Raw genomic sequence first — 27,296 nt, 5'->3', positions numbered from 1 at the left:
GGCCAATGTTCTTTTCACACCAGTCCCATTTGGACTGAAGAGTGATTCTGAATGGATTCGCAACTGGAGGGCACATGAAACACGATTTCGGGACCCAAACATTGTAGAAAGAGACAAATTTTGAGGAGGATCCCTAATGATGCGGGCAGGAATTATGTTGATCTCTCGAACACCTCTTCATGAAATTGTACAGGTGAATCAGGAGGATTTAACTGCTGTCAGGTACCGTGAGGAGATCTTGGGATCTCAAGTGCAGTTGTTGCAAGTTGCTGCAGGCCCAGACTTCGTGTTGATGGATGATAATACTCAACTCATAAATCATGGGAGTTGATGTTTTTTTGGATATGGAAGATATTGCGTGCACGGCGTGGCCTGCTCACTTTCCTGATTTGAATCCCATACAGCATGTCTGGGATGCATTAGGGAGACTGTTTGCATGACGTCAGCATCCACAAACCACTCTCAAAGACTTGTGAACAGCTCTGAATGAAGAATGGGCGTTATTGCCGTAACATGAGATTGATCACATCATTCGCAGCACGTTCAATCGTTGTCAGGCCTGTTTTGGTGCCAGAGGTGGTCACACCCCCACACTGAGCACATTAACCAGTTGTCAGAATGTGTGCGCAAATCTGTCAAGTTGGAAAAAAAAAAAACAAAGAACGTTTTTGTCTATCATTATGAATGTTGCAGTTGAGTATGTTCGGTATTCTTTACATTGTTTCTACTGTACTATCACCTGTTTATACTGTTTTGTGGCAAAGTAAACACAATCTTACAATATTTCAAATTATTGCTTTAATGTTGGACGCCAGTGTAGATTTAATTTGATTTCAGTGTTATAATCCTCACTTCAGGGCCAACAATATTTACTGAACTCAAATGAACTTCCTATAATAACTGATTAAAATTTCTATCAGTGCACAAAACCAAACAATAATAGTTCTAGCTGGAAATTAATATGCAGTAGATCCTGACTGAATTTGATGTCAGTCCAAGCACTACTGCTTTGTTATAAGCACATTTTTAAATTATAATAGTACAAATAGGTCCTGGTAAACAGCAGCACCAGTTTCAGTTCACCTGTATAGGTGAAGCTGAACTTAAAATACATCCAGCAGGGTTACTAAATTCTATATCTTTGCTCAACTAAAGTTATTTTCAATCTAGAATTCCCTCCCAGTACTTTCAAGAGCTTTTCCCTTCCAATCTGGGTTTTTTGTAAGGAAAATTTCACAGTGGTCATAAAATTTCAATAGCCTTTCATCTCTAGTATTTATTCTTTCTAATATCCCCGACTAACCCATTCTGGAGACTGTCTACAAAGGAATTAATATCTCATATAAACATGAAATTATCATATTTCTTTTTTCTTCCGAGTAATTCTACTATTTGATTTCTTGTATCTTCTATTTCTTCACCTTCCTTCATTGTTGTTGGGAAGTAGGCTTGTATTATGCATCTACTTACTGGAGAAATCTCTAGATGATGATGATGATGATGATGATGATGATGATGATGATGAATTTGGGGTGCTCAACAGCATGATCATCAGTGACCTCAATGGGTGTTTGCACGAAAATCTAGTTTGTGTGTGTATGTGTGTGTGTGTGTGTGTGTGTCGCGGAGGGGAGGAGGGAGGAAGGGGGGTCTATCCTCACAAGGTAAATTGCTTATATCAACTGTAAAAACCATTTTTAGATGCACAACACTGACAGCCAATGAATAAAAATGCTGAACTGCCTTGTCAGGTCATCCACCCAAGAGCACTTTGTACATCCTTAGCACTTCTGGGATGAGGCCTGACATTTCACAGAATTTTACAACACATGTGACAATGTTGTTGTCAACAAGGACAAGTGACAGGTCTGACTAAACAGAGGGCTGCACTTACGTCAGCATATAAAATACATGTAGTTATTAGGTCTACAACTTTGCTTCCGCCGTTTTGCAATAGACGGCAGTAGGGCAAGTGGGCTTCGGGTGGTTGGTCGTATGTGTAATACAATAAGCTTAGGCATCTGTAAACATAATGCCATAAAAATATTAGTCGATTTGTGATTGCATCATACGGTTATGCTCGATTAAGTACATCAACTTACGTCCCCATTTCTCGTCATTTGCGGGCAGTTTTAATTTTCTGTTTTAACGTGAAGAAATCTGTGGCTATGGCTCTTAAAATGCTGGGTAAGACCAATGGTGAGGGAACTATTAGTGGAAGAACGTGCAGAGAATGTTTTCAATGCCTTAAGAACGGTGATTTTGATGTTGAAGACCGGCATGGCGGTGTAAGATAGAACGTTTTCGTAGCTACTAAAACAGATGAAGACAGTCACAGGACATCATTATAGAAAGCAATTGATGTGTTCGAGCCCAACACTGAAACACAAACGGCCGCAATACAGTGGTAGACACATAAAAGTAATTTTGCAGCAGGTTAGTGCTCGTCCCCATGTCGTAAAATCCAGCAAAATATAAGTGGAATCATTGAAATGAGAAGTCCTATCCCTCCCGCCATATTCCCCATACGTTGCTCTCTCTGACTTCCACCTTTTTCGATCAGTGGCATACAGTCTGGCTGAGCAGCACTTCCAATCATACGAACAAGTGCAAAATTGAATCGATTCATGGATCCCCACAAAAGACGCCCAGTTCTTCTGCCACGGGATTCGTACGCTATCCGAAAGATGGGAGAATGTAGTAGCCAGCGATGGGCAATACTATGAATCATAATTTTTTTGTAAGTTTTTCACAATAAAGCCCCAAACTTCGAGAAAAAATGGCGGAAGCAAATTTGTAGACATAGTAAAACAAACTGTACCAAAAGTGGCATATTATAAGCTTCTCCCACCAGATGACACCACCATATGTCAATAGAAAGTGTTATTTCTAGTCTGGTGAGCATTACTTCCTTCCACTGGTGTGGTTGGGATGAGGTCTGCCAATGCTTCTGTTGTTGATTTAAATGACCACAGCTTCCTATGTACAACTTCCAGCTGTTCTTTTCTCACTGACATATGAATCTTCTGTCAGTAATGAGGTGATTTCATGTTGAAAGGCGGTACACTAAACTACTGCACTTCTACATGCTTCTTTGACTGCTTCATCAGGTGTAGTATTTCCCTATATCCTTGCATGTTCTGAAACAAAGCAAAAAACCACCCGTTTGCCTGGTTTTCGATTTCCTGTAAGGCATCATGGATGGTCTGAAATCATTTTTTCTACTGGATACATCTGCTGTACCACTTGATGGCCACTGAGTGTGTCAGAGCAGGTGAGAAACTGTGATGCCTTCGATCTGCCTGCTGTGATGCCTTCGATCTGCTCCAGTGATTTCCCTACTCTATATACCTCCGCATCATGATTCGTTAACTGTTCCTGTAGGCAATCTCTTGAAAACCTATCAGGAAAAATTGCTGAACAGCCATGTGCATTCCCTTGTTTAAATCCATCTGCACATGTAGCAATATATGTATAAGGATAAAATCTTTGTACAGTCTTAAAAATAATTAAAACAAACTTTTACAAATGTAATCTGAAGTACAAGATTTCTTCCACTCTGGCAAGTTTACAATAACTTTGGGCCTCTGAAGATACCAAGGCAGCAGTTTGCTCTATCCCTGGCTTCTTATTTGATGGTCCGATACATCCGGATCCAAGAAACATTCTGTAGGACATATTCTTAATGACTTGGTCACATGTGGCCAATTTCTGGCCTCTCACTCAGTTTGAATGCTCCACCACACCAAATGCATACGACTCAGGCACTGCCAATATTTTCGGGGATTATTTTTGCATATGGAGGTGCCACCAAATTTTGCACACAGACTCTGAACTGGATTGGTCTGAGAGGCTCCAATTGATGGCCTAATACCCTACTGGTGGAAATCATCTAACATCTTGAGGTAGGATCCATAACGGTTGCCGTAATCTTGTCCACATCTGACAATTGCTCTATAAAACTGTAGGAGATGGGAGCTGTTGGCAAATCACATTTTCTGCTGACATTTCAGAACATTCAACAATTTTATGCTCTTTGTTTGTATATCTTTTAAGTGCAGCAGCCAGGTTAATTTCACATTACATTAGGCCCAGAAAGTCCATAAATTTCTTAAAATTTAAAATATTGTCCACAGTTTAAGCTATGATTGATTAAAACTTTGACATGCTTGGTTATAAATTACACAATGTCTTCTCCAATGAGAATCTAAAAATAGTTTTATTAGCTCATTTTTCTAGCCTGCTGGTGGTCGGCCATAGTTACCTCACGGCCATTGCAAGATCGGATGAAGAGCAGAAAATTGTGAGAGCAGAAAACTGTGCATCCACACACAATGAACTTTTAACAGGGCTTCTGACTGCAGAAAGGGTGCCAATGATAGCTATTGTGAAGTGTTGCACTGCCCTGATGGACTTTATTCTCTTGAATATAGTGGAGCGATTTCACCTCAAATCATACAGGTCAAGGGTGAATGTGTCACATCACTATTTCAAACTTTGCTGAAACAAATATATGTTGAAGTTCCACATGATACCTGTCCAAAATTACAATAATTTGATTTTCTGATGATTTGTTAAAATGCTACAGACCTCCCTAAATGAGAGTATTTGTGAAATGTCGTGACAAAAGGGAAAACAGAAAAATTGTAATAAAGAAACCAAAAGTGATACAGATCTGAATTTATTTTCAATAAATACTTTGTTCTCAATGCTATAAAACCTCATTAATACATACACACTTCTAAGATGGATTTTTTAAAATAATTAACTATGAAAATTTCTAACTTCTTGTGAATTTCAATATCACGTTTTGAAAATATGAATAGTCACAGAATGTTATCTGTCTTCACGAATGATGAAGTGCAAGGACTGCTAACTGTCAGTTATGACAATAATGCACGAAATTCTTAAACTGTCAAAATATTTGTACATAAAGATGAAATAATCTGAAATTTTTTGGTTATTTAGAAATTATTTTCTCCAAAACCTCCATCCTAAATGTTCTAAAAAATTCATGGTACGTTAGTTGGTCATTGTACATAGGTAATGTCCAATCAGAGTGGACAATATTTGTCTGTACAAAATGTGAGAAATTTTTTAGGCAGACCTAGCTCTACCCTCAAGGTCAAAATATCATGGACACTTAAATATTTCAATTGATCACTGATTTTAAGTAAATGTCACGAAAAACTGGTATTTCTGAACAAAATAATAACTTTACAACATGAAAAGCGAGTGGGAAAATAATTTATAAGTTTGTTCGAAAGCTTCTTATAACAAAGACGAGATACACGATATTTATACCCATTTTTCTGTTTATGATATTATTACTGTCTTCGGTTATGATTTTACTACTTCATGACTTTCCATGAATTAAAATTGTCTACAATGTAACAATCAACACGACCCTGTTGAAAAGAGTTCATTTGGTTTTTTCATCTGCTTCTCATTGAGCTTGTATAACCGAGCAGAATTTGCACGCAAACAAGGATGATCCAACAAAAGCAGTACCTGGGAAATGCGTACTGCACACTGATCTTTTTTAGATGAAGGCAATTTGAAAGCATTATCCGCACCTAAAGATGCCATAAAGGAGTCAGTTACATCTTGCAGCTCATGAGACACACTTATTTTCTGTCCCACCCACCATTGATTGTCATATGCACAAGCAATGAAATGCCTCACTACAAAGTCTTCTAATGTATACTGTGGTCTCTGCATTTCACACACAGTAACAGGCTGCATTTCATGCAAAACCATTCTTGCAATGTATTTGCCCCTTAGTCACTTGATTGAATTTCTACCACAGACTTCATAGCAGACCACTCTTCTCTTTTTTTTAAATGGAATTCCCTTAATGTACTTTCATTTAGAATTAAGTGTTTTATGATTGTAACTGATATGATGTGTACAAGTCCCATAGCATCTCTTATAGCATCAACAACTTCATGCTGGAGATTAAATCTTGTTGCAAGGTGTTTACAAAGACCTCCTACCACATCACATGCACTTTTCCTATGACCCGTTGCTGAAAATATGCATTTTTTTGTCTTAATTCCTGTGCTACAGTGCTGACCAAGCTCATAAAGCTGAAAGTGGTTTTCAAAATGAGATGCTGCACCATCAGTTACATACACACATTTAGGAACTACATGGTCTCTAAATGCCATGTCATCAATTATTATGTTGACAGTGTAGCATGCATGTGCATTGTCATTAATGAGATTATCACTGACCATAACAAAACAGTGTGATGTTCCAAGGAAGTGAGCAACACATGTGAATACTGATAGCTTTGATGTGTGCCAGTGGTAGCTTTGAATTTCATTCTGCAAAGCAACAGACCAGTTTTCAGCAAAGTCAAAATGAAGAACTAATGTGTCAGTATTCTGGGATGTGGCTGATTTTATTTCTGTTATGGCCTGTCTCTGAATCCTCTGGATATGATGGTGAGCTATTCCTTTCATAACACAATGCCTAACCTCTGTAACAAACTTCTCTGGCTGTACTGTCTTCTTTGTCATATCTCCTCCATCCCAGAATGAATAGGTTATGTCATTGTCAATATCCGGAAGGTGTAATGCTTCAACAGTCATCACTTCAGCTTCAACAGTCATCACTTCAGCAGTAGGACATATTGCACAACCAACAGTTATCTTGTGACTCTTGACATACAAACAAAAGCATCAGGCCCATCTCTGTGTACTTCTTTCCTGTGACACTGTATATTGCAAAACAAACAAGTTTCGAATTAGTGCAGTACATACACACGCATAAATCCTTCACTGGCTGGCATTTTACCCAGTTTGGTCATAAGGAGCAGAATTTTGAGAGACCAGTTTTTAAATTCGGGTTCTCCTTTTCCATTAGGAATTATGCTTCTCTTATAGATCTTGTCATATATATTTTTGCCTTTATAATTTTTTCACCATTTTCACTAACAGAGATAACATTAGCCTGGTTAGGACTTTTCCTGCTGCAATCTTTGTCATCACTTAGGTAATATTCCACAGCAACAGTAAGCATATCATCTTGCAACGGAAGGCCACAGTAACAATCTGGGTATGCCCAAATAAGTTTCCCATTCTTTATTTTACGGGATTTTGAAATCACATAATGTGAGGAAGTGGGTATGTATTTCTGTTTCTGCTGGTTAGAGTAGCTACCAGGTATCAGTGTCAGTAACTGTACCTTCTCAGTATAGCTGGCTGCTGAGATAGCAGTATTTAAGTTTTGAAACCACACATCACATTTTGTGCACATATCACTGCAAAGTGTACATTATATACTTCACAAAGTTTTGTAGATGTTTGCTTGTGTAAAACTTGTTTCAATTTCTTCCATTTTTCTTTTTACATACTGTTTTCTTCTTGTGTTTTTTACCTTTCCTGGACATTTAAGGGGGGATATAGTAGAGGCTATAGAAGAAATCCTATCATTCAACATATCTGCACTGTCTTCTTAAGTTTCACATTCATGTGATGGTGATCGTTCAGGTCGGTTGTCACTAAATTTCTTCTTGTAGTGAGTGCAGCAATTCCTGCACAATGGATGTGATGCTAATACCTTTACTTGAGGACCGAAATATTTCTGCAATACCTCTGACAAATTTCCAACAACTGTGAAGTGTTTTTCACTTTTCTTGAACACCATCTTCATGTGTATTTTTTTCATAGTCCACACACCTCACTCTTTCACTACTGTTTTTCCTCACCGACATTGTATCTAACAAAAAGTTCAAACCAAATACAAAACTCAATGCAGACTGGTTTATGTGCAAGTTTTCACTCATTTGTTACAAACAGAAGAGCACTGAAAAAGTGTTGCCAACATGCACATTTTACAGTAGAAATTCAGTGATGCGAAATATGCAGAATGTTGAAAAATTTATAACACTTTACACAGCAAAATATTGCCCACTGTGTTTGCACTGACTATTAACATATTAACCAAATAATATTTTGTGTAATTCTTAAAAGTTTTCGGATGAGGTTTTTCAAGTAAATAATTCATAAAAATACATTTTTTTTTTACATTTTTAGTAATAAATATTTACATAATACAGATAGCTGGAGTGGAGAAAATGCGGTTTAAAATTACATCAGCAGTAACTGGTAATATGACGAAAAGATAGCGTTCTGTGACTTTCCAAATCAGAAAAAAAATTTAATGGAAAAATTAACTTAAATTTCATATTTTCATCTTAGATTTGTTAAAGGAAGCCCAAAAGTGTGTGGGTGTCAACTAAATTTCAACACACTACAAGGGAGCTTTAACGCAAAACATCTGCTAGGCCTCCTGTACTTGTGGTTTATTATATATATCGAAAAGAATCATTCGATTTGGCATTTCTATATTTCTGACACTAATAAACATATACAATGTATTTTGTTTTTTTGATGCCTTTTCATATGTGATCAATATGGCCCCCCTTGAGAAGCACAGCATATGTCACTGCAGTATTCAAATTGTTCTCGTACTGCAGGGAGCTTATCTTGAGTTACAGCTTCCACAGTTGCTGTTATGAGACGTCTCAGTTCATTCATTGCTTCTGGTAATGGAGACACATTAACAGAGTCTTTTTATAAACCCCCACAAAGAAATAATCACACACGACCAGGTATTACGTCTGAATCATTTGGTACAGTGTGACCAATAAATGATTCAGTAACCCTTTGATTTAAAAATTCCCGCACTTCCAGATGCCAGTGTGGCAGTGCCCCATCCTGTTGCGAAATGAAGTCTTTCAAGTCAGTCTCCAACTGTGGGAAAACAAAGTTACAAGCACACCGAGATATGTGCTTCCTGTAATATTCTCAGCAAAGAAATATGGATCATACACCTTTTCCCGTGAAACTGTACACAACACAATAAATTTTGGAGATTCCTTCTCATGTTGTACAACTTTACATTGTTGTTCCATACCCCATATTCTTACACTATGATGGTCCACCTTTCCATTTAAATGGAATGTTGCTCACTAAATACTGAACACTAAGCGTGGAAGAAAACTGTCATCCTTCATCTTGCCAATAACAAAATTACAGATCTCCACACATTGTTGTTTGTAACCTCCACGAAGAGCTTGCAGTAGCCAAATTTTGTATGGTTTTATGTGTAAACATTGGTGTAGCACATGCCAGATGGACACTGGGGACATGTTGAGCTGTCGAGCTGCATGGCGACAGGATTCCTGTAGATTCCTAGTGAAAATATGGCAGAGGCATTCGACGTCTGTGTCAGACACTCCGCGATGGCCCAGCGATTTGCCTTTACACAAACAATCTGTTTCTCGGAGCTGCTCATGCCATCATCTAATGCTCTGTGCTGCAGGAGGATCCACACCATACCTGGTACGAAAACCTTGCTGAACGTTATTACTGACCCGCACTGTGCAAAATGTAGAACACAGACGCTTTCTGTCATCCCAACACCATTTTTACTAGAACTGAAGTGTGGCCATCACTGCTGCTACCTAGTGGGAACTTTTTTTTTTTCCCCTGAGAAATTCTTGACCACGAGTTGACATGACCAGTGGAAGCACATGTTATCAAAGGAGGACTGATTAGGAACTGGCAGATTTGTTCCCAAAGTCACATTCATTAAGCTGCCAAACAATATTGTGTGTCTAAGTGGTGTCACATACTTTTTCAAGGTAAAAACCGCACTGACTTAAAGAATTAAGTCATCTAGGGCGGAAGTGCTTCATCTGATACTGCAATGGGAGCAGCACAGCAGATTTTGAATTTGAGGAACCACACAAAATAGTGCACCATTTGCTATAGAGTCTTCCCATACAGTTGATAAGATCTAATCTGGTAACTGTTAGCAATGATCTGATTCTTGCATGATTTATACAAAGGATTTAATATTCCTCCTCTCCATGTTGGTCCATCAAACCAGTTCTTATTGAAACTAGATACGCATTTGTCTTTGTCTCCCGACAGATATCACAACACGCTATAATGAATCAGATCCAAGCCTGAGGCAGTTTCTCTTGCTGCAGACAGATATGATTCCATTTCTCACATGGAGTATGTATTGTTGTAAGTTTCCTCATATATGAGAAGGAACTTCACCTGATCTCTTCAGTTTTGTGGAATGCCATGAACTCAAGAGTTTGTCTGATTGATGGGGTGATATTAAAAAAGTGTTAAGCCATAGTTTGAGCCGAATCTCAAGATGAGTCCACAAAGAATCTATCCACAATGTGGCCGAAGAGGATGTGTATTGCCCTTGCCTGTAATTCTTCTTATTGGCTCTGAAACTTGCATGGTCAATGTGGATCGATAATTGGAATTCACTAATTCCTTCCAGAAGTTTCTCTTCCTTTATTTAACCACTTACCACACTTTCAATCTCACAGTCCTGAAGTTGCCAAGCTGATCTGCTGTTGGATTACATTTGAATTTCCACAGAGCTTCACACCTGGAACTGATTCTCAAGTTGTATTTTTTATTGCACACAGAGCAGGTTGTCTTCTTAGATGGTTGCCAGACTTTGATATCGATTTTTCAGCAGCTTGGTGGATCACACATGTAATATGATCCTCCATCTTCTGAACACTTTCTTTTTGTCTGAATTCTGGAGAAATGTCTAGTTTTATCAGAAATAGTCTGTTATTAACATGGAAGGTATTAACTATATTGTTGGTCTATTATATCTTTAACAACAGACACTGGTTGATTTTCTTTTTTACCCTTGACTGGCTTGAAAACTAAAATGTAGGTGAAACTACTCACAACACAAAGACACTTTCTTTTGTGTGTTTTCAAGATACATGTCTTCATCATCAGAAATATCTTCATATAACAATATGCACTGCATGGAAAGCACTGACAAACTTTATCCACTAAAACTCCTCAAAACAGTATCATTATTGCATAATGGTTCAAAGGAAAATAATTCACATCAAAATCAATAAAATTTTTGCAGTCAATTTCCTTGCATCCACGTCCTCTTCTCAAAATGTAGCTCACCAGTAACTGTACTTCTGGAAAAAACTAAGCATATGCTGACCATGAACACTGGTAGCATCATACTGGCAGCAATTCATGGATGAGGCTTCACCTTCTTACAAGAAAGAACATAATGTAAAGCTGACACAAAAGCTGAAGATCGGTTTGAACACCACAGTGTTTTCCTAGGCATTGTCCTATTGGAGTGCTATGCCCTTGACTTTCCCTGATCTTTGAAGTGACTTAGTCATTTTAATGTGGAATCAGAACCACAAAGCAATCAACCTTTTTGACATTAACATTGCCAGAGGAGACTGAACTGATAAGTGACTGATAAAAACCTTACAACTGATCACAGATCAAACCCAAGCCCTTTGGATTTGTAGTCTGTCACTTCACTACAGAGCCACAGTGCCACAATATACAAAACACATATTTCCCACAAGGAAATATTTCTGAAGTCATCTGACATGATATCTCCCACTTTTTTTCTATTTAATGACTTGAATTTTCCATCAGTGCTTGGCAGAACATGATAATAATATGAAAAAGAAATACTTCCTAATGTTCTGATAAGTAACATTTATTCACTCATGAACCGGCTTTTGGTTTCTTAGGCCATCTTTACGAGACAACTGAATGTCACAAACAGTGATAAAATGATATTTGACTTACACAAATATTATTTACACAGAAGATATATCACTCATAAATAATTACATTAATTAAAAAAGGAAAAGTTTTTTGTGCAAGTACATTTACCAACTGATGAAAAAAATTAAGAATTTACTATTTCGGTCTATTATTTGTAACTAAACCTAAATTTAAAAGAGGGAAAAAGGAAATAAAGTTTGATTATTTAATACTAAATGACATTCTGTGTCATACATTTGTTGACTTCCAGTAGGTTCATTTTCAGCTTTTCTTTACAGAATGTAATACTGCATACTACATAAAATGACTGGTTTTTTGTTATTAGCCATTTGGTGAAAGTTAAGTCTTTCTTTCTTTCTTAATCTCCGGCTTCTCTCACATTCAGGTAACCTAATTGCAGCAGCTCTGCCTAACTGACCAATAGATACTTTCCCACAGTGCTTGCAAGTGATTTTATATGCACCACTCTGTACCAAGGTTTGCAATTTGGCTTTACTACTCAATAAAAATTTTGATATACTGTTGGTATTATAAAATGTACTTCTGTAGTTGTGAGACTTCTACTTTTTACAGGGGTTATCTGAAATCTTGCCAGTATCTGGGATGATAATCAGATTTTGCAACTACTGAATGGTTCCTGTTGGCCAGCATACAGAAATGGTGTACTTTTACACATTTTTAGTATATTACCAATCAAAGCAGAGCTGTAGCCATAAATTAAAGCAATATTAGTATATTTAATATTATACCATTCTGTATGTAGGCCAATAGGAACCAGTCAGTAGTTACGGAAACAGACGCATCACCCCACATATGGGCAAATATCAGATAACCTCAGCAGAAAGTTGAAGTCTGGCAACTACAGATATGGATTTTATAATATCAACAGTGCACCATAATTTTTATTCTGTAATAAAGACATGCAGCTCCTGGCACAGAGTGGTTTACATAAAATCATACGCACAACTGTGGGAAAGTATATATTGGTCACTCAGGCAGATCTATGGCAATTAGGTTATCTGAACGCAAGAGAAGCTGGAGATTAAGAAAGATTCAACCTCTGCCTACAATCTAATAACAGACAACCACTAATATGATGCTGAATGTGAAGTATTACATTCTGTAACAAAAAATGGAAAGATGACCATGCTGGATGTACTGGAAATCAACAAACATAAGACAGAATGCCAATTTAGTATCAAATGATCAAACTCAATTTATTTTTTCCCTCTCCTTTAAATTATATTTGTTACAAATCATAGAGTAAAATTTCAAAGTCCAAATTATTTTCCATCAGCTGTTAAATGTATCTCTACAAAAAAACTTTGTTTCCTTTTATACTGAATGTAATTATTTCTGTATGACAAAAAATATCTTTTTTGCATCTTCTGTGGAAATAATATCTTCGTAAGTCACACGTCATTTTATGTGTGTTTGAGACATACAGCTGTCACCTGAAGACAGCCTAAGAAGCCAAAAACCAGTTTGTGACTGAATAAATACAATTTTGGAGAACATTAGGATGTGTTCCCTTTTTTATATTATTTTTCTGTCTAGTTTCTGGTACATCAAACATATCTAATCAGCCTCTTTCCCGATTTTTTTAAAAATTTTTTCAGTTTTCAGTAGTGTTCTCTTATCCCATATTGCAATTTCAATTTCCTATCTCACTTTTTTTCACCTAGCATTTCGCTGAAGATCTGAGAAGTCTCACATAGTTCCTTCCACTACCAGACCCTGGGCTCCGATTCCCTTTTTTTCTTCTGACTATTTATTCCTGGTAACAAAACTTGAGAGATTCTTAAGCCTCTGTAACATGGTGGGTTCTCTTTGCCTTCTACTCTCTCTTGCCACTGATCTTCAATGAGATTCCTCTGCCTTGAGGTAAATTTTTCAACCTATTGAGAACAGGCTGACCTAACATACTCAAGGTGGTCTTGAATAAAGAGACCACTTGTACTCATATTACGTCACTTCCCCCCAATGTTTCACAATTAAAATGTCGAACTCATTAAGGAGATACTATATGATTTACTGATTATGCATAAAAATCAATTAAAATTCAGCATGTGCAAAGATACAGTTCCAAATGCCGTGCATTAAAAAAGTCCTGCACATTCATAAAACTGTGCAGATCAAGATCTCTCACTGTAGTATGGTCTCGAGAGCAGCACACATAACAAACAAAATAGTTTTTCTTTTTGTTTTTCCCAACCTCAGCAGGTGTAGATACTAATGCCTTTACTGACTAGAATATCCAATGTTTCAAATGTGTCAGCAGTCTGTGGCATTTATGCCACACTGCAGAGTGTGTGTGTGTGTGGGGGGGGGGGGGGGGGGGGGTGAACATTAACAAAACCGACACACTGCAGGGACAGATTCCTGACTACAAATAAAGGAAAAAAGGTCCTACAAATATGTGTCCGAAATGCATTATTACCACAGTAGATGACACTGATGAATGACAGTTCTCTGACCACTTGACACCTGTCCCTTGTGTGTCTCAGGCTGTGTGACTGACAGCATACTGCAAGCAAGAAAATGGTCCAGTATTCATGTCAGGAACAAGCCAAGATTGTGCCTGCGTACAGCCAAGCAGATGGAGGTGATTGAGAGTCAGGAAGGCTATACCAAAACAAGTACCCTTACAGACAGACACCAACCACGTCATATAACATTTCAAGCCCTTTTTTAGTGTGTGCGCAACCATGGATCCTTTCAGACAGACGAACATGCAGGGATGCAGAGGATGGTGTGCACAACAGATTTGGAGAACCAGGTTCTACAGGATACTGAGACAAACCCTAGCACAAGCTCAGGCAAGTGGCCCCTCAACATGGTATACATGGTGTGACCCAAAGTACGATTACGTGTATCCTGCATGACAACCACTATTACTCCTATTAGCTGCAATCCCATGGAGGCCACACCAAACATCTGTTGTGATGTGGATGTGATTCAGTTCTGTACTGTGTTTTGGAACAATTCGTTGTCATTGCATGCTTACTGTCCATTTTCGGACAAATGTTAACAGGATCTTTTCCCCTCCATTTCCAGTCAGGAATCCATGCCTGCAGTTTGTAAGTTTTATTAATGTTCACTCTGTACATATATTTTATATGTATAGAATTGTATTTGCCGATTCACTGCTGTCACCAAGTACGCTGATAGAGACACAGGTTACTCACTCCAGATGGTCATGACAAATGAACCCACAGTGTGGTATAGCTCTTACAATGAGCTGCTTTAAAGCTTTAAAGTTTGACTTATTAAAAATCAATTTAACAATCCTGAAGTCTTCGCCTATGTTAATGCTTTATAATTACAGTTTCATTTATTAAAAATTAGATTACTCTTAGTCTTGGATCAGTCATCGGTTGGCCACTGTGACACGAACGTCCAAGTCAGTTATCAGTCATACCTGGTGATATGAACGACTCACTTTTGACAGAATGGGCAAGTTATTTCCATATAAGTAATATAAACGATTATTTCGTTTCATGAAATGTTAATTTAACCTTACAAGACTAGGGCGAAAGGATAATGAAACAAGGTTCATTACTCGCAAGTGCTAGAAATAATGCTGTATGATTATAACTGTGATCCTAACACTAGTTTATGAACTTCATTTGGCTCTCACACAGGACTGATTTTGTTACATCACCAGATGTGAGTCCTTATTTCACTTTGATAAATAAATAAGATGGCATTCCTCTTCTTAAAGTAATGACTTTGGACATTATTGCAGAAACAATAGTAGTAATACCAACCGCCACACTAAATTTCACTGTTACAAATTGTAACTAGAAAGCGCAATCTAACGGAGAAGAATTCCAATGGAGACAACACGACAGCCTCAGAAGAGATAAGGGGGCTTCTTCTCAAACAAGCAATCAAATAGGAAGCACAAACTGCAGGATTTACTTCAACAGCTCATCCAACATAGTCCTCCATATGCAATTTCCAGTAAGGGACAACTTACTGTGTTAGCATTTATAGATGCAGAGTTACGTATATGTTGATCATTTTCAATAGCTGACATTGGGAAAACCACTTTGTGACATATGCTAGCACAGACAGTGTGTTTTTTATTCCCCACCCCCACTCTACCTGTTGTTTTAAATTTTCCATGAGGCTGATGTAAAGGGTATTTGATATATCCCTGGAAAACTTAAATGATAATGCACAAATGTAAAATTCTGGGAGCTGCATCCTAGATAATTAGTTATAGAGATGCAAATCTGTAGGAATGAAACACAAGAACAGAAGACAGTGGATGATAGAATAGTAGTAGTCCACATCATACGTAGCAGAGATGCTATGAGAATCTCTGGAGAGGAAAAAAAGAAATACACTGAATGTAGACTTAAGCAATATTCTCTAAAATTTATTGACAAGTGCCACATATCTGTGATCCAATCATTATAAATTATGTATTGGAAGCAGACTTGCCTATTCCAATAGACATTAGTAACAAACTAAGCAGCAATTCCTTTAATAATTTACAACTATTTCCTGTTCTAATAAAGTAACAGGACCAAGTCAGAGCGAAATAATGAGCAAAATTCCTGTCATTGGAACATGTGTGCTTCAATTCAAGCCACAATCCTATCCTTTCTCAACAGGTAGAAGCTGTGGCGTACATTTAAAGTTTACAGAATTTGTCTCCAAAGTGATTTGGAACTAATATATAGTAAAACACATTTCACAATTTATAGAATTCCCATATGAGGACACTTGAAGGATAGTCAGTAGCAAATACACTGAATGTATTAGGGAACTATTATGTGGGACTACTGATGTTAATCATGTTGATCCATTGTGGACATGGGACAGTCGCTGGTCAAATATTTAACATGAAATTCATCAAACAGTTGTGCAGTGCCTCCTTTGAAGACTTGAGAGCAACTATTATTGGAGTTGCAGTCAAGTTTTCAAAGGAAGCATGTGAGAATTCACGGCATCCAGAAACAAATGGCCCCATTATGCCAATATCGATTATTTTTTTAGAGTTGCATACGCGAGGTGAAGACAGCATAATGAATTGCCGAAACTGGTCATGAAAATAAAATAACTTCTCAATTGCATGGCTGTTTGGAGAATTTCATTTTCAAAAACTGATGTTAACATTTCTTGCTCACACATATTTTTATCGGCTAAGCAGCTGTTAACAATTACATCGTTCCAAATAGCCCAAAGAACTTCCTAGGCTATGGCTATGTCAGTATGTAGTAGGAGTGTGCATCTCCTCTGGTTTCCTATTGAAGGGCTGGCACAGCTATCAGTTAATAAGTTATGTGGGCTACTGAGAATGAAATAACTGTTAATCAATAAATAATATATGTGAACACTTACTGGTAATCTCAGTATTCAAATTTAGTGTTCTCACTGGTGCGCCATGCCATCAGCAGGATCAATGTAAACATATTATGGGAAATCCGCTCAGTCTCCGGTATATTAATAGCATGAGCTAAAATTGTTACTCCTAAATATTATCACAAACATGCTTTGCAGTCAGCCTCATACATAATTAAAATCCATGATTCATCCAAAATGACGTATTTTCTTATTTGTGCACAAAGTTTCAAACTTTCACGCAAGACAGAAATTGGTTTGATACTAAAAAGAAATACCAGGTTCTACATATTGCTATTTCCTCAAAACTACTTATTGGATTTTGGAGATCGAAATGTAGTTGAATCCATTTCTTTTGGAAGAAATTACTATACTTACAACTGAAAAAAAAAAATAAATAAAATAAAAATGAAGTCGGGTGACGTTCTCAAATGAGTCTGTGATCAAGGAGTGAATTTCTATCATCAAGGAATGGAGCAATTGGTATAATGTTTTAGCAACTTACAGAAACATAATGACTTTGTTGATAGTGTTGCATTTGCATCATTTGGAAGTGTAGTACAGCATTCAATAAAATTACCTGGCCTCCCATAATAACTTGTAACTTAATTTTTAAACTTTCCTTATACTGCCATTTCATACGTACATGGGCTGAAACAAACACTTTTCTTTCATCCAAATACATTTTGTGAATGCACCAGTTTTTAGTTTCTTTTCCCCGCAGATAACTGTGAGGCACACACAATTATTCTCTGTGTAACATATGAGGTGACACAATTGCTATTCTCAAAGCTTCTGACTCAGCCTCTGCTACACTTCTTGGCAGTTCAGACACCATCACAACTGCTAATACTTTAGTAGAAGCTATCAAATATGTACCTTATTACATTAAACACAGTACAGTAATTAATTCTGCTGATATTTGTGTACATAAAAAATGGCTAACTTACTTCCGCAAATTCACACTTTCCTCCAACTTCAACAATCACACGTCCTGCTTTCACAGGTGTCACGTAATGATCTATTGGACCTTTCCCACCTCCCATTCGTTGTCCTTGACCCTGCAATGGATTAAAATGGTTATGCAAAATCCAAATGATAAGCCTAAAAATGTGCAAAAAAATGGGAAGAAGCCTAAAAACGTGCAAAAAATGGGAAGCATACCTTTTTCGTAACAGACTGCCATGGGGCATCAATCCTCCATATGGCAAACATTCTTGAATCATCCATCTTCCGCAGAATTCCTAGACGTATCATTTCAAAGTGACCCCATTTCAGACGGCCACCTCCTGTAGCCTAGCCACAAAATGAAGCACTGAAACAGGGCTTCCACAAGTAATAAAAGTCAGAACGTAGTTTCAAATTTCAACTTATGAACTTTAAGAGACTTACTATAATCCCATACTGCCTATGAAGAAGTTCATTATGCACAAGTTCTGGACCCCGCATAAGAAGCAGTCGTTTCATCATTTTTGGTGGTCGAACACTTGGTGGATACTGAGGAACTTTATCCATGAACCGCAACCTTGCTCTTTCAGGAAACTCGATGTCTGGAAAAAAATAAAAACTGATACTGCTCAATGGTGTTGAAAAAGTACAACACAGAAAATTAAGATTTTTTCCTTATATAAAAATAAAAGGTCATACAGGTCAAGTATTTTGGCACTGTAAGCTGGGAGATCCTGAGTATGAGGTTCAGTTTCCTAATTTGAAATGTTTTATTTCTTTGTGTACACTAGCACTTGACCTACATAATTATACCATGAGTATTGTCTCTTATGTGCATCTATTGAATGTATATAACTTTGATGTGTGTATATAGACATTAGGGGAGAAAGAGAGGGGAGGTGGGGGGGAGGGGGGGGAGGGGAAGTAGGGGCACATAGTCTACTACTATAAAATAGCACTAACAGTGCCACTGAGTGTTTTAAACATCTGGGCTGTGAGATAAGTTATGATTATGATGATCATATTGATGAAAAGCTGCACAAATTTAAAGCAATATGTGAAAAATAACATCTAGCCTAACTACAAAACCTGAAAAGATACAAAAATTAAATTTCACAAAACTGTGGCAATATCCTTGCTGAGAGTAAGATAAAAAAAAAAAAAAACATTACGAATGATGACGAGGGCCACTGGGCTTAACATTATCTTTCACGTAGCTGATCATATTAACACTGGCACATGTAACTTTTACTGATTACGCAATACGCAGTCAACTTCCCACAGTTTAAGTGATAACGTTTTGGTATGAGATCAAGGAGAAGCTACTTCTGTTACAAATATAACTGACAACCTTGCAAATCAGGGGTAACAATATATTGTCTTACCAGGTGGGATGGCTCTGGTAAGAGCTCGATTTCTATAAGCTACAGGAAGAAAAGTTATTGTTAACAAGGGAACTCTTATTTTGCATATCACTGTATAATAACAATAACAATAATTATAATAATAATAACACATACTGAAAGAAAACTTTTAAGTAGCAGTCACATTAATAATGTTATAACATGGGCCTCTACCACTGTCACTAGTTCAGAAACTGACAAACACCTTCATAACAGAACATAAAGCTCAATGCATTACATCAGAGGTTTTAAGAGTAGTAGGTGAAGTAGCACTTCACCAATATTTTTATAAAAGTTTATTTATCTTACCACATATGCTGGTTTTTACTCCAAATGTATTTCCCTGTTTTGTTTGGTACTCCACAGAACTGTCTTGTAGCAGCAAGCGCACGATTTTACCCAGGCAAAGTGGCTTCCCCCTTTCCCACAGCTCAAGCTCATTGGTGCAACCACAGGCCAAGCATAGCTATATGGTTGCTACAGCAACCATGACATCACATGCTCGAGTTTGCCTGTGAAAGGGGCATGCAGTGAAGTAGATATGGAGCTTTTATTGTCGGCTACTCAGTTCAAAACAGCAGGCTATAAAGCAGTGAAGGTTGCATGCATGGAGCATGCTTCCATCTGAAGTGCATTTAGTGGTGTATGTTTCAAATATGAATTCTGCGTATAATCCAGGGTGTATCTTATTACAAACACCCTTTTCACATTCTATCAAGCCTTTTATTCCAAAACTTTGGATCACATTTTGATGGGAATGAATTAGAGGTTTTGTTTGCTTTGCCAATACCACAATGTCTGAAGAAAAGTGCATGTTTTCCTTCTTGTGCACTTGAAAACATGCAAAATTTCTTTGGGGTTGTATTCTCCAAGATACAACACTCAAGAAGCAAAACTCCATATTCTGTTTCCCCATGAGACGTGCAGGAATATATCCATTGGAAAGACATTAGAAATGCTTAATGAGAATAGGACATTTTTCAGATACTTATACTGTTCTCCTTTATTCTGTCCATCTCTTCTCTACAGCAACTGTGAAATGAAGCTTTTCTTACCTGAAGCATAAAAACTTACCTGAGTAAATGCAACTGCGGAAAAGAGACTTTCTTCTTAGAGAATATTTCAATTCAGAAAAAACTTCTAGCACAGTTAATAAAAACACAGCCATTCTAGGAAGATATCATCAACAATTTTGCAGCCTTAAAGGACCAAAGAATTGATTTGTTGCACAAGTTCAATTATTAAGAAAAGCTTGTGTAAATATAGGTATATTTTCCTTTCCTGCTGTCTCTTCACCTAACTTCTCAGCCATGAGCCATCACTGCATTACATGGTAGCCTACATTAACCAAAAAACCTGGTACTGCTGTCCTTAACCCTCAGTTGTTGCTCCCCAATAGCCAATGACAGTACACAACTCACTGTCTGACATCTGCAACATGCCCAGCCATTTTATCAACAAACTGTACCTTACAACCAACAGGCAACCCATAACTGCATTGTTCCTATTGCAGTGGAAGGTAATATGACTGCACTGAAGACGACAACATGATTTGTTGCTCCTGACTACGATCCATCACGGTAAACAGACAGATATCAAGAAACTGAAGTCTTCGGTACGCTTGGAAAACAAGCCTTTCGCATGTTACAATACCCGCCAAGGACAATGAAGTAGTGCCCATACCATCTGTTTTCACACTCCAACGCAAAGGAAACTGCACTTCCCAGGTCAATAGCAAAGATTCACTGCTGATTTCAGAAGGCTGAGCAACAAGCCAAATATGTCACCATGAAGGAGATGCTCTGGGATGAACAATGTCTCTACTGAACATCATGTCAATCTCAACTTGAAAAACATAATATTTTCCATTGAACTATTATTTTCCTCAGTGAACTATTGTTCCATGCATGCACACAACATGCAAGAAATCTATTCTGATTCCAAAAATATCCTCAAATCATCACAGTAGCCATGCTTCTGGACAGTGTGGAGCTGGGCTTCGAATTCTTCACAGAATAGTTTGTTGACTTTGTACAGCACAATATATATAAACTATGTAGAATATATAATCACCTCAGTAAGACAACTATATCAATAATCAGTAACATCAGGCTCCAATAAACACTTCAGCAATAGCATGCAAAAGAGAACAGAATTGTTCTTTCTAGCTGGCCGCATCTTTCATCAAAAAAAAAAGGTGATCACAAAAAGAAGTGTCTGAGAAAACCAGTCCCAGCCTGGGACAAGAACCAGAGGTAACCATCAGAACATTAATGGAGCTACTTCAGAGAAGTGGCACAAAATAAGAAATTTACTGGTCACTTTACAGACTCCCATTCTCACAATATGCAAATGGCCCTTGATACCTAAGGCCTCTGAAGAAAATATGAAGCATGAAGACGCTACGCACTGTATGCTTTCCATTTTGTTTATCTTGTACTTTCTATAGACCAAACATAAAAAACCCAAAAGCACGTACAATGTGATTTTATCAAGCAGTTCGTTTGGGCAGCTCTGTTTCCCATATCGCTATGACACCATGACACTACACTTGCATCTCAAACTTAACTTGCTAATATTATGTACCTTACTCCGCATTATACTATAACATTAATTGCCTTTTCCAGGTCTGTAATCTCAGGGATCAAACATTGCAGTGTATAGATTATACTCAATAACGGAACAGTCACAGAGTTCAACTGCCTCCCTTCCCCTTCACCCCAGGGAGTATCCATCAAGCTTAATGTCAAGGTAGTGGAAGATGTTCAATTACATGCACAATTATAAGCACTACTTATTTTTACTGTGCTGTAATGTGACTGGCTAATATGTAACAGGATTGGCACCTCAAACTTCAGCTCTCAGACATGCATTATTGTACAGCGATCAAAATAAAGGTTGCATATTGCTGAAACTTTAATTCTGAATGTTGTGACCTAGAACTTCATTATGACGTCACTACAATGATTTGTTTGTAATGTAATTCTAGTGGAAACAGCCCATGAGGGGGCAGTATGTGCAGTCTATGGCCACCATGCCACCTGTAAATATTGTAATATTGATACTGTGTTGATTCAGGATGGTCTGGACAACAATAATGTACAATCAGAAACTCCATATAAGTCACTCTGATGAAGCATGGAATGAGACATTTGGACATTGCAGCGAATGTCACTGTGAGTCAAAGTGATGTTTCTTGAATTTGGAACAAGTTTTTAGCAACAGGATTAGTTGAGGATCATCAGATAAGTAGCCAAGGAGAAACAAAACAGGCGTGCAGGACCAATATCTGTGTATAACAGCAGTACACAATAGTATATGTCTATGGCAGTAGTTGCAAGTAGTCACAGGAGTGCAGGTGTCAACAGAAAGTATACATAGTAAGCTTAATGAGCAGGGATTACATGCCAGGAGACCTCTCAAGGCTCCTGCACTAACGTGGCTCACATGAGCAAGAAACCACGTTTTTGGACTTGGCAGCAGTGGGACGACACTCTCTGATGAGACCCACATTAATACTGGTATTTGTGTTGGGAGGCAACGAGGACAATTTTTACATCCTAAATGTATCACAGACCGTGTCACCCTTATCAAGGTACATGTTGTGGGGTGGAATCATGTATGGCTGCAGGACACCTCTTGTGTCAATACATAGGATGATGACTTCTGTAAAACATCAGAATGACACCCTTGCATGCATTGAGGCTCCATTTGCTGAACATACTCAAGTAGGAATCACACTGATAAGACTACAATGCACACCCCCAACGTCACAATCTTGTGAGCACCTTCTAGTGGAGCAAAGAATCAGTCAAACAGAATGGCTTACATATCAACCAGTCAAATGGAATGACTTCAGATATCAATTGCACAGAGAATGCACGGCCCATACTAAAACAAGCAACTGTCATTCGACCTGCTCCACCAGAAACCTTATAGGGCATCAAAGGGGCTGCTGTGAATGAATGGGACAATATCCAACAGGCTTATACTTATCTGGGCAACCTGGTAACGAGTATGCCTAACAATATTCAAAAGAGTCTACATTTATAAGGAAGGTCAATGGGTTCATAAAAAATGTGATATGCAAGATGACAGTGAGAAGAAACTGTAATATTTTCAGTAGAATCATTTGTATGGCTTCATTTTGTTTGTTTGCATTTATCAAGTGGAATTATGTTTATCTTCTTTATTTATTTTTTTCTTACAGCTACAGCTGACATGTCTAATAATGACAATAAAGCAATATGCAATACTTATTCTAACCCACCATAGTAGTGGCATGTGGAACTTAATTATTAAAACAGTTGGTACGGTGTCTGATATCCAGTTCTCTCCCTTTGTACTCCACAAATCACTATACAGAGCATACACAGTGTGCCAGTATATCAGGGAAATTGTAAGGAAACTGTTCTATGAACTGACAATCCACAAGTCATGTAGACAAGCTTAAATATTTATGGAGTAGTACCACCCAACCTCTATTATGTAGATCACATGTGAAAGAAATGAAGTTGAAATTAAAGTTCTGTAAACCTGTGCTGATTCAGGTGGCAGATACATTTTGAGGCAGCAATGTACACATCGGCAATGGTAGACTTTTAGGGAATATTGTGCACAAGCTGGGTATAACATTGCCCTCATGATTAGAATAAATGTTTAGATACTAGAGTCAATTAGCAAATATAGCCAAGCAATACTAGTCATGTGTGACCTTACACAGACAAAGAGCACGTTTTTCATATGCGAGGTAGCAGTTGCCTTAATTTCTCAGTAATAATTATTAGCATTCAACAGCCTTAATAGTTACTTGACACAATTCAACTACTCATTTCAATCAACAATGCTCTCATAAAGGAAATAATTATTACTGACAACAGCAGTGTGTGCCGCTTTGCTAAGGAGTTACATTGATATTGTATAGCAGGGGTTATGCTTTCGTGTTAGATACTATTAGTGCCGTGTGTTTCTTATGGTCCGAAATGATGCAGAAGCTTACTAGTCATTTGTCACTGATTACCTTGGAGGATGATATGATGTACACAACCAAGTTTCTGTATGCTTTTAGCTTGACTGTGGTACATATGGAGTTGGCCAAAGATCCTGCTGTTTGGACCAGGAACCTTTATATGTGATGGTGTTGCTATGATAACGTATGGCAATCCATACATAGAGAGATCAGACTGAGAAATTTAGGTTGGCCATCCAAGAGATTGTTTTAATTACTTATTATTATCGTTCTTTCATTTCTTTCTGTGCACATGAGACTGGAGTGAGTGCTTTATATGTTTTAGATTGATATCCATATTGTAGAGAAGTGTTATCTGAATTTGTTAAATACAGAGGAAAATTTGGGAAAGGGGGGGGGGGGGGAGAAGCGCTGGAAATAATGTCATAGTTCAGGAAAAGGAAAGTACAGGAGGGGTGTTCCTCATGCAGCTTTGTGGTTATGAGGAGATGTTATATCAGGTGGGGGTTTCAGATGATGTTTTCAGGGTGCTTCAGAACAGAACTTAAAGGGTTTTAGTGGGCTTGATTGAAGAATACATTGAGGAGAGGACTACTGTAGTTTCTGATGGTTTTTCATCATATAAGGGTTTGTCAAACTGGGATATGATAATTCTGCTGTCAATCACAATGCTGAGTTTAAAGATTACAGTACTGGGGCATGTTCCAATGCAATAGAGGGGTTTTGGGGGCTTATTAAATCAGTTATAGAGATTGGGAAAAGGTACTCTTCCACCCTGCAGTCGTCCTTGGACAAATACTGCAGGTGAAAGATTGTCCCTTATGATTCTTGTGCAATTCGTTGTTTTCTGAGGGCAGTGGGGAAAACGAACAGGCCGAGGGTTGTGAACTGAGTAGGTCGGGTAGGGGCGGGGATGTTCATGATTTGGTTTGTGGGGGATGGGGCATGTTTTGGTGGCAGTTAGGGTAAGTTGAGGAATTATTTAGTTTTGTTTCCTGATGGCTCAGGTTTTTTGTTTTGAATGCAGTTAATTTTTCTGTATTTTGATTTGGGTATTGTGTTAAGCAGTAAGCAGAGCAGTGGTTGTGGCAGAGAGAGAGAGAGAGAGAGAGAGAGAGAGAGAGAGAGAGGGGGAGGGGGGGGGGGAGAGAGAATCATGTAGGAAGCACCAGACACTATGGCAGTGCACTGCACTTAAAGTTAGAGAATGTACATTTTCATCATGGCAAACGAAAGAGGGCTGCTCTTTATTGAATGTGACTTACAGAAACTACTCAGAATGGGATGCAGCATTAAATCAATTTAATTTAAGTGGAAATAAATACCACAGTTCACTATTCTGTTGAGTACATTGTGATAGTTATGTCTGTCCATTGCTTTTCATTGTATGTTCTTTGTTAGTTCAAAGCATGTTTCTTCTCTCAAGAATGAGATTTAACCCTACATCCATAGAAAGAAATCCTCAAGTTCATAATATTGATAGGTCTGCCTCTGAACTAACACTTCAGAAGAATGAGTGTGTTAATACTACTGTGACAGGTGGCACTGTGAAATTTAGTAATCATGTTCAATGTTCATTTTATCCGCATGTTGCCACAGAAATTGAGATGTTTTTCTTCTACTTCATTCATTCACATTATGTTCATTTAAAAGCTGAAAGAAGTTTCCTTCACACTGTTAGTTTCGGTCTGGGTATTAATAATGAGAAATGAATGACTTTATTAAAGCATAATATCTTGTTCCATTTAAATGCATGTACTAAAGCAAGGCATCAGATTTGGATTATCCCTTGTAGCTCTAACTTGCTCAGGTACCTTTGAAAAGGAAATGCTGGGAACATTCCTGTTTCATCCTTGTTTAATCCAATACGACTCACCATCAACAAGCCTTTAATCCCTAATTATGTTTCCAAAGTAACAGTTTAAATTAAGATTACCTTAGATGAAAGTGTGTATATGCCATCAAATAAGCAAGAATTGAATAATTACTGAGCTGTGTAGTCCCACATCATTTCTTGCTTTCTTTAAAGTGTAACACAATAAACATAACATTTCTTGCCTCCCTCAACTGTTCTCTCATTTGTCCGAGACCCAAACAGATTCTCGTGGAAAATACATCATGGCACCATACATATTCAGTGGCAAGAGCTTTTAAAGTCTTCATACGATAACAGAACATGTAACAGCTTTCTAATTCTCATGAATGCACAAAATGACATTTACCAATTCACTCACAGCAGTCCCTTATCAAAATGAAAAGCTAAAGGTTCCTCTCAATGTCCACACTCAAAAATGAGATGAAACCATTAAAACTGTGGTACAAGCTTCCACAAGTAAAAGCATAATTATAACCTGTGAGCAGGAGGAACGAATGACTGTTACTCGGAGTTGATAGTCAAAAAATAAACAGTAACTCAACATCCGTTGTTAACAAAACAAGAGAGAATCTCTTTCTCACACGAAAGTAATTTTTACCAAATAATAGTGATTTGCACTTTATACCTATAGTTTGTGTGAATCACACACACTTTAACAGTTCGAGCAAAATAGGATGACATTTACGAAAGAAAAACTTAATTGGGGGTTGAGGGTACGATGAACGACATTCTCCTAACAACTTTAAAATCTCTCTCGCACATACAGCAACAGAGAAACAAAATCAATATCCTGCTTACCATCGTATTTTGGAGGTGGAGGAAAATGTTTCATGCCTGCTGTCTGTTCTGCGCAAATCTTTGAAAATGAGCCTGTTAAACAAAGGAAACTATTAAAACTGTTATATTCATTTAGGTTTCCCATTTGATAAATACAAATTACACCCAATAGGGTGTTACAGAAAAAAATGCACATACTGTTTAAAATTTTAACCAAGTTCGATCGCATCATTTTGCTTCTTCTAGCGTTCGCAGAACATTAAATGTTATTTTTAATAACTGTTATATTAATCAACACACAACATTCTCTACCACTACCACTATAACAACAACTTCATAGCACAAAACAAAAACGT

General features: G+C 37.6%; 1 protein-coding gene across 2 annotated transcripts in view; it reads right to left on the bottom strand.

Annotated features, from left to right (window-relative positions):
- Positions 1-27,296, bottom strand: part of LOC126485042 (39S ribosomal protein L16, mitochondrial) — a 30,999-nt gene extending 3,703 nt beyond the window's left edge. Inside the window, exons 1-5 of one of the 2 annotated variants that reach the window (XM_050108647.1) lie at positions 27,139-27,296; positions 26,962-27,033; positions 18,360-18,517; positions 18,132-18,263; positions 17,918-18,028 (exon numbers count right to left, since the gene is read on the bottom strand). In XM_050108647.1, the coding sequence (XP_049964604.1) occupies positions 17,918-18,028; positions 18,132-18,263; positions 18,360-18,517; positions 26,962-27,033; positions 27,139-27,172 (507 nt within the window). In that variant the 5' untranslated portion in view covers positions 27,173-27,296. Of the gene's footprint in view, positions 1-17,917; positions 18,029-18,131; positions 18,264-18,359; positions 18,518-26,961; positions 27,051-27,138 lie in introns of both variants that reach the window. The other variant, XM_050108654.1, reaches the window with a different exon arrangement.

The sequence above is a fragment of the Schistocerca serialis genome, chromosome 1 (genome assembly GCF_023864345.2).
Source record: "Schistocerca serialis cubense isolate TAMUIC-IGC-003099 chromosome 1, iqSchSeri2.2, whole genome shotgun sequence".
Classification (NCBI taxonomy): domain Eukaryota; kingdom Metazoa; phylum Arthropoda; class Insecta; order Orthoptera; family Acrididae; genus Schistocerca; species Schistocerca serialis.
The sequence above is the reverse complement of the archived record's forward strand: the minus strand, read 5'-3'. Positions and strand labels throughout refer to the sequence as shown.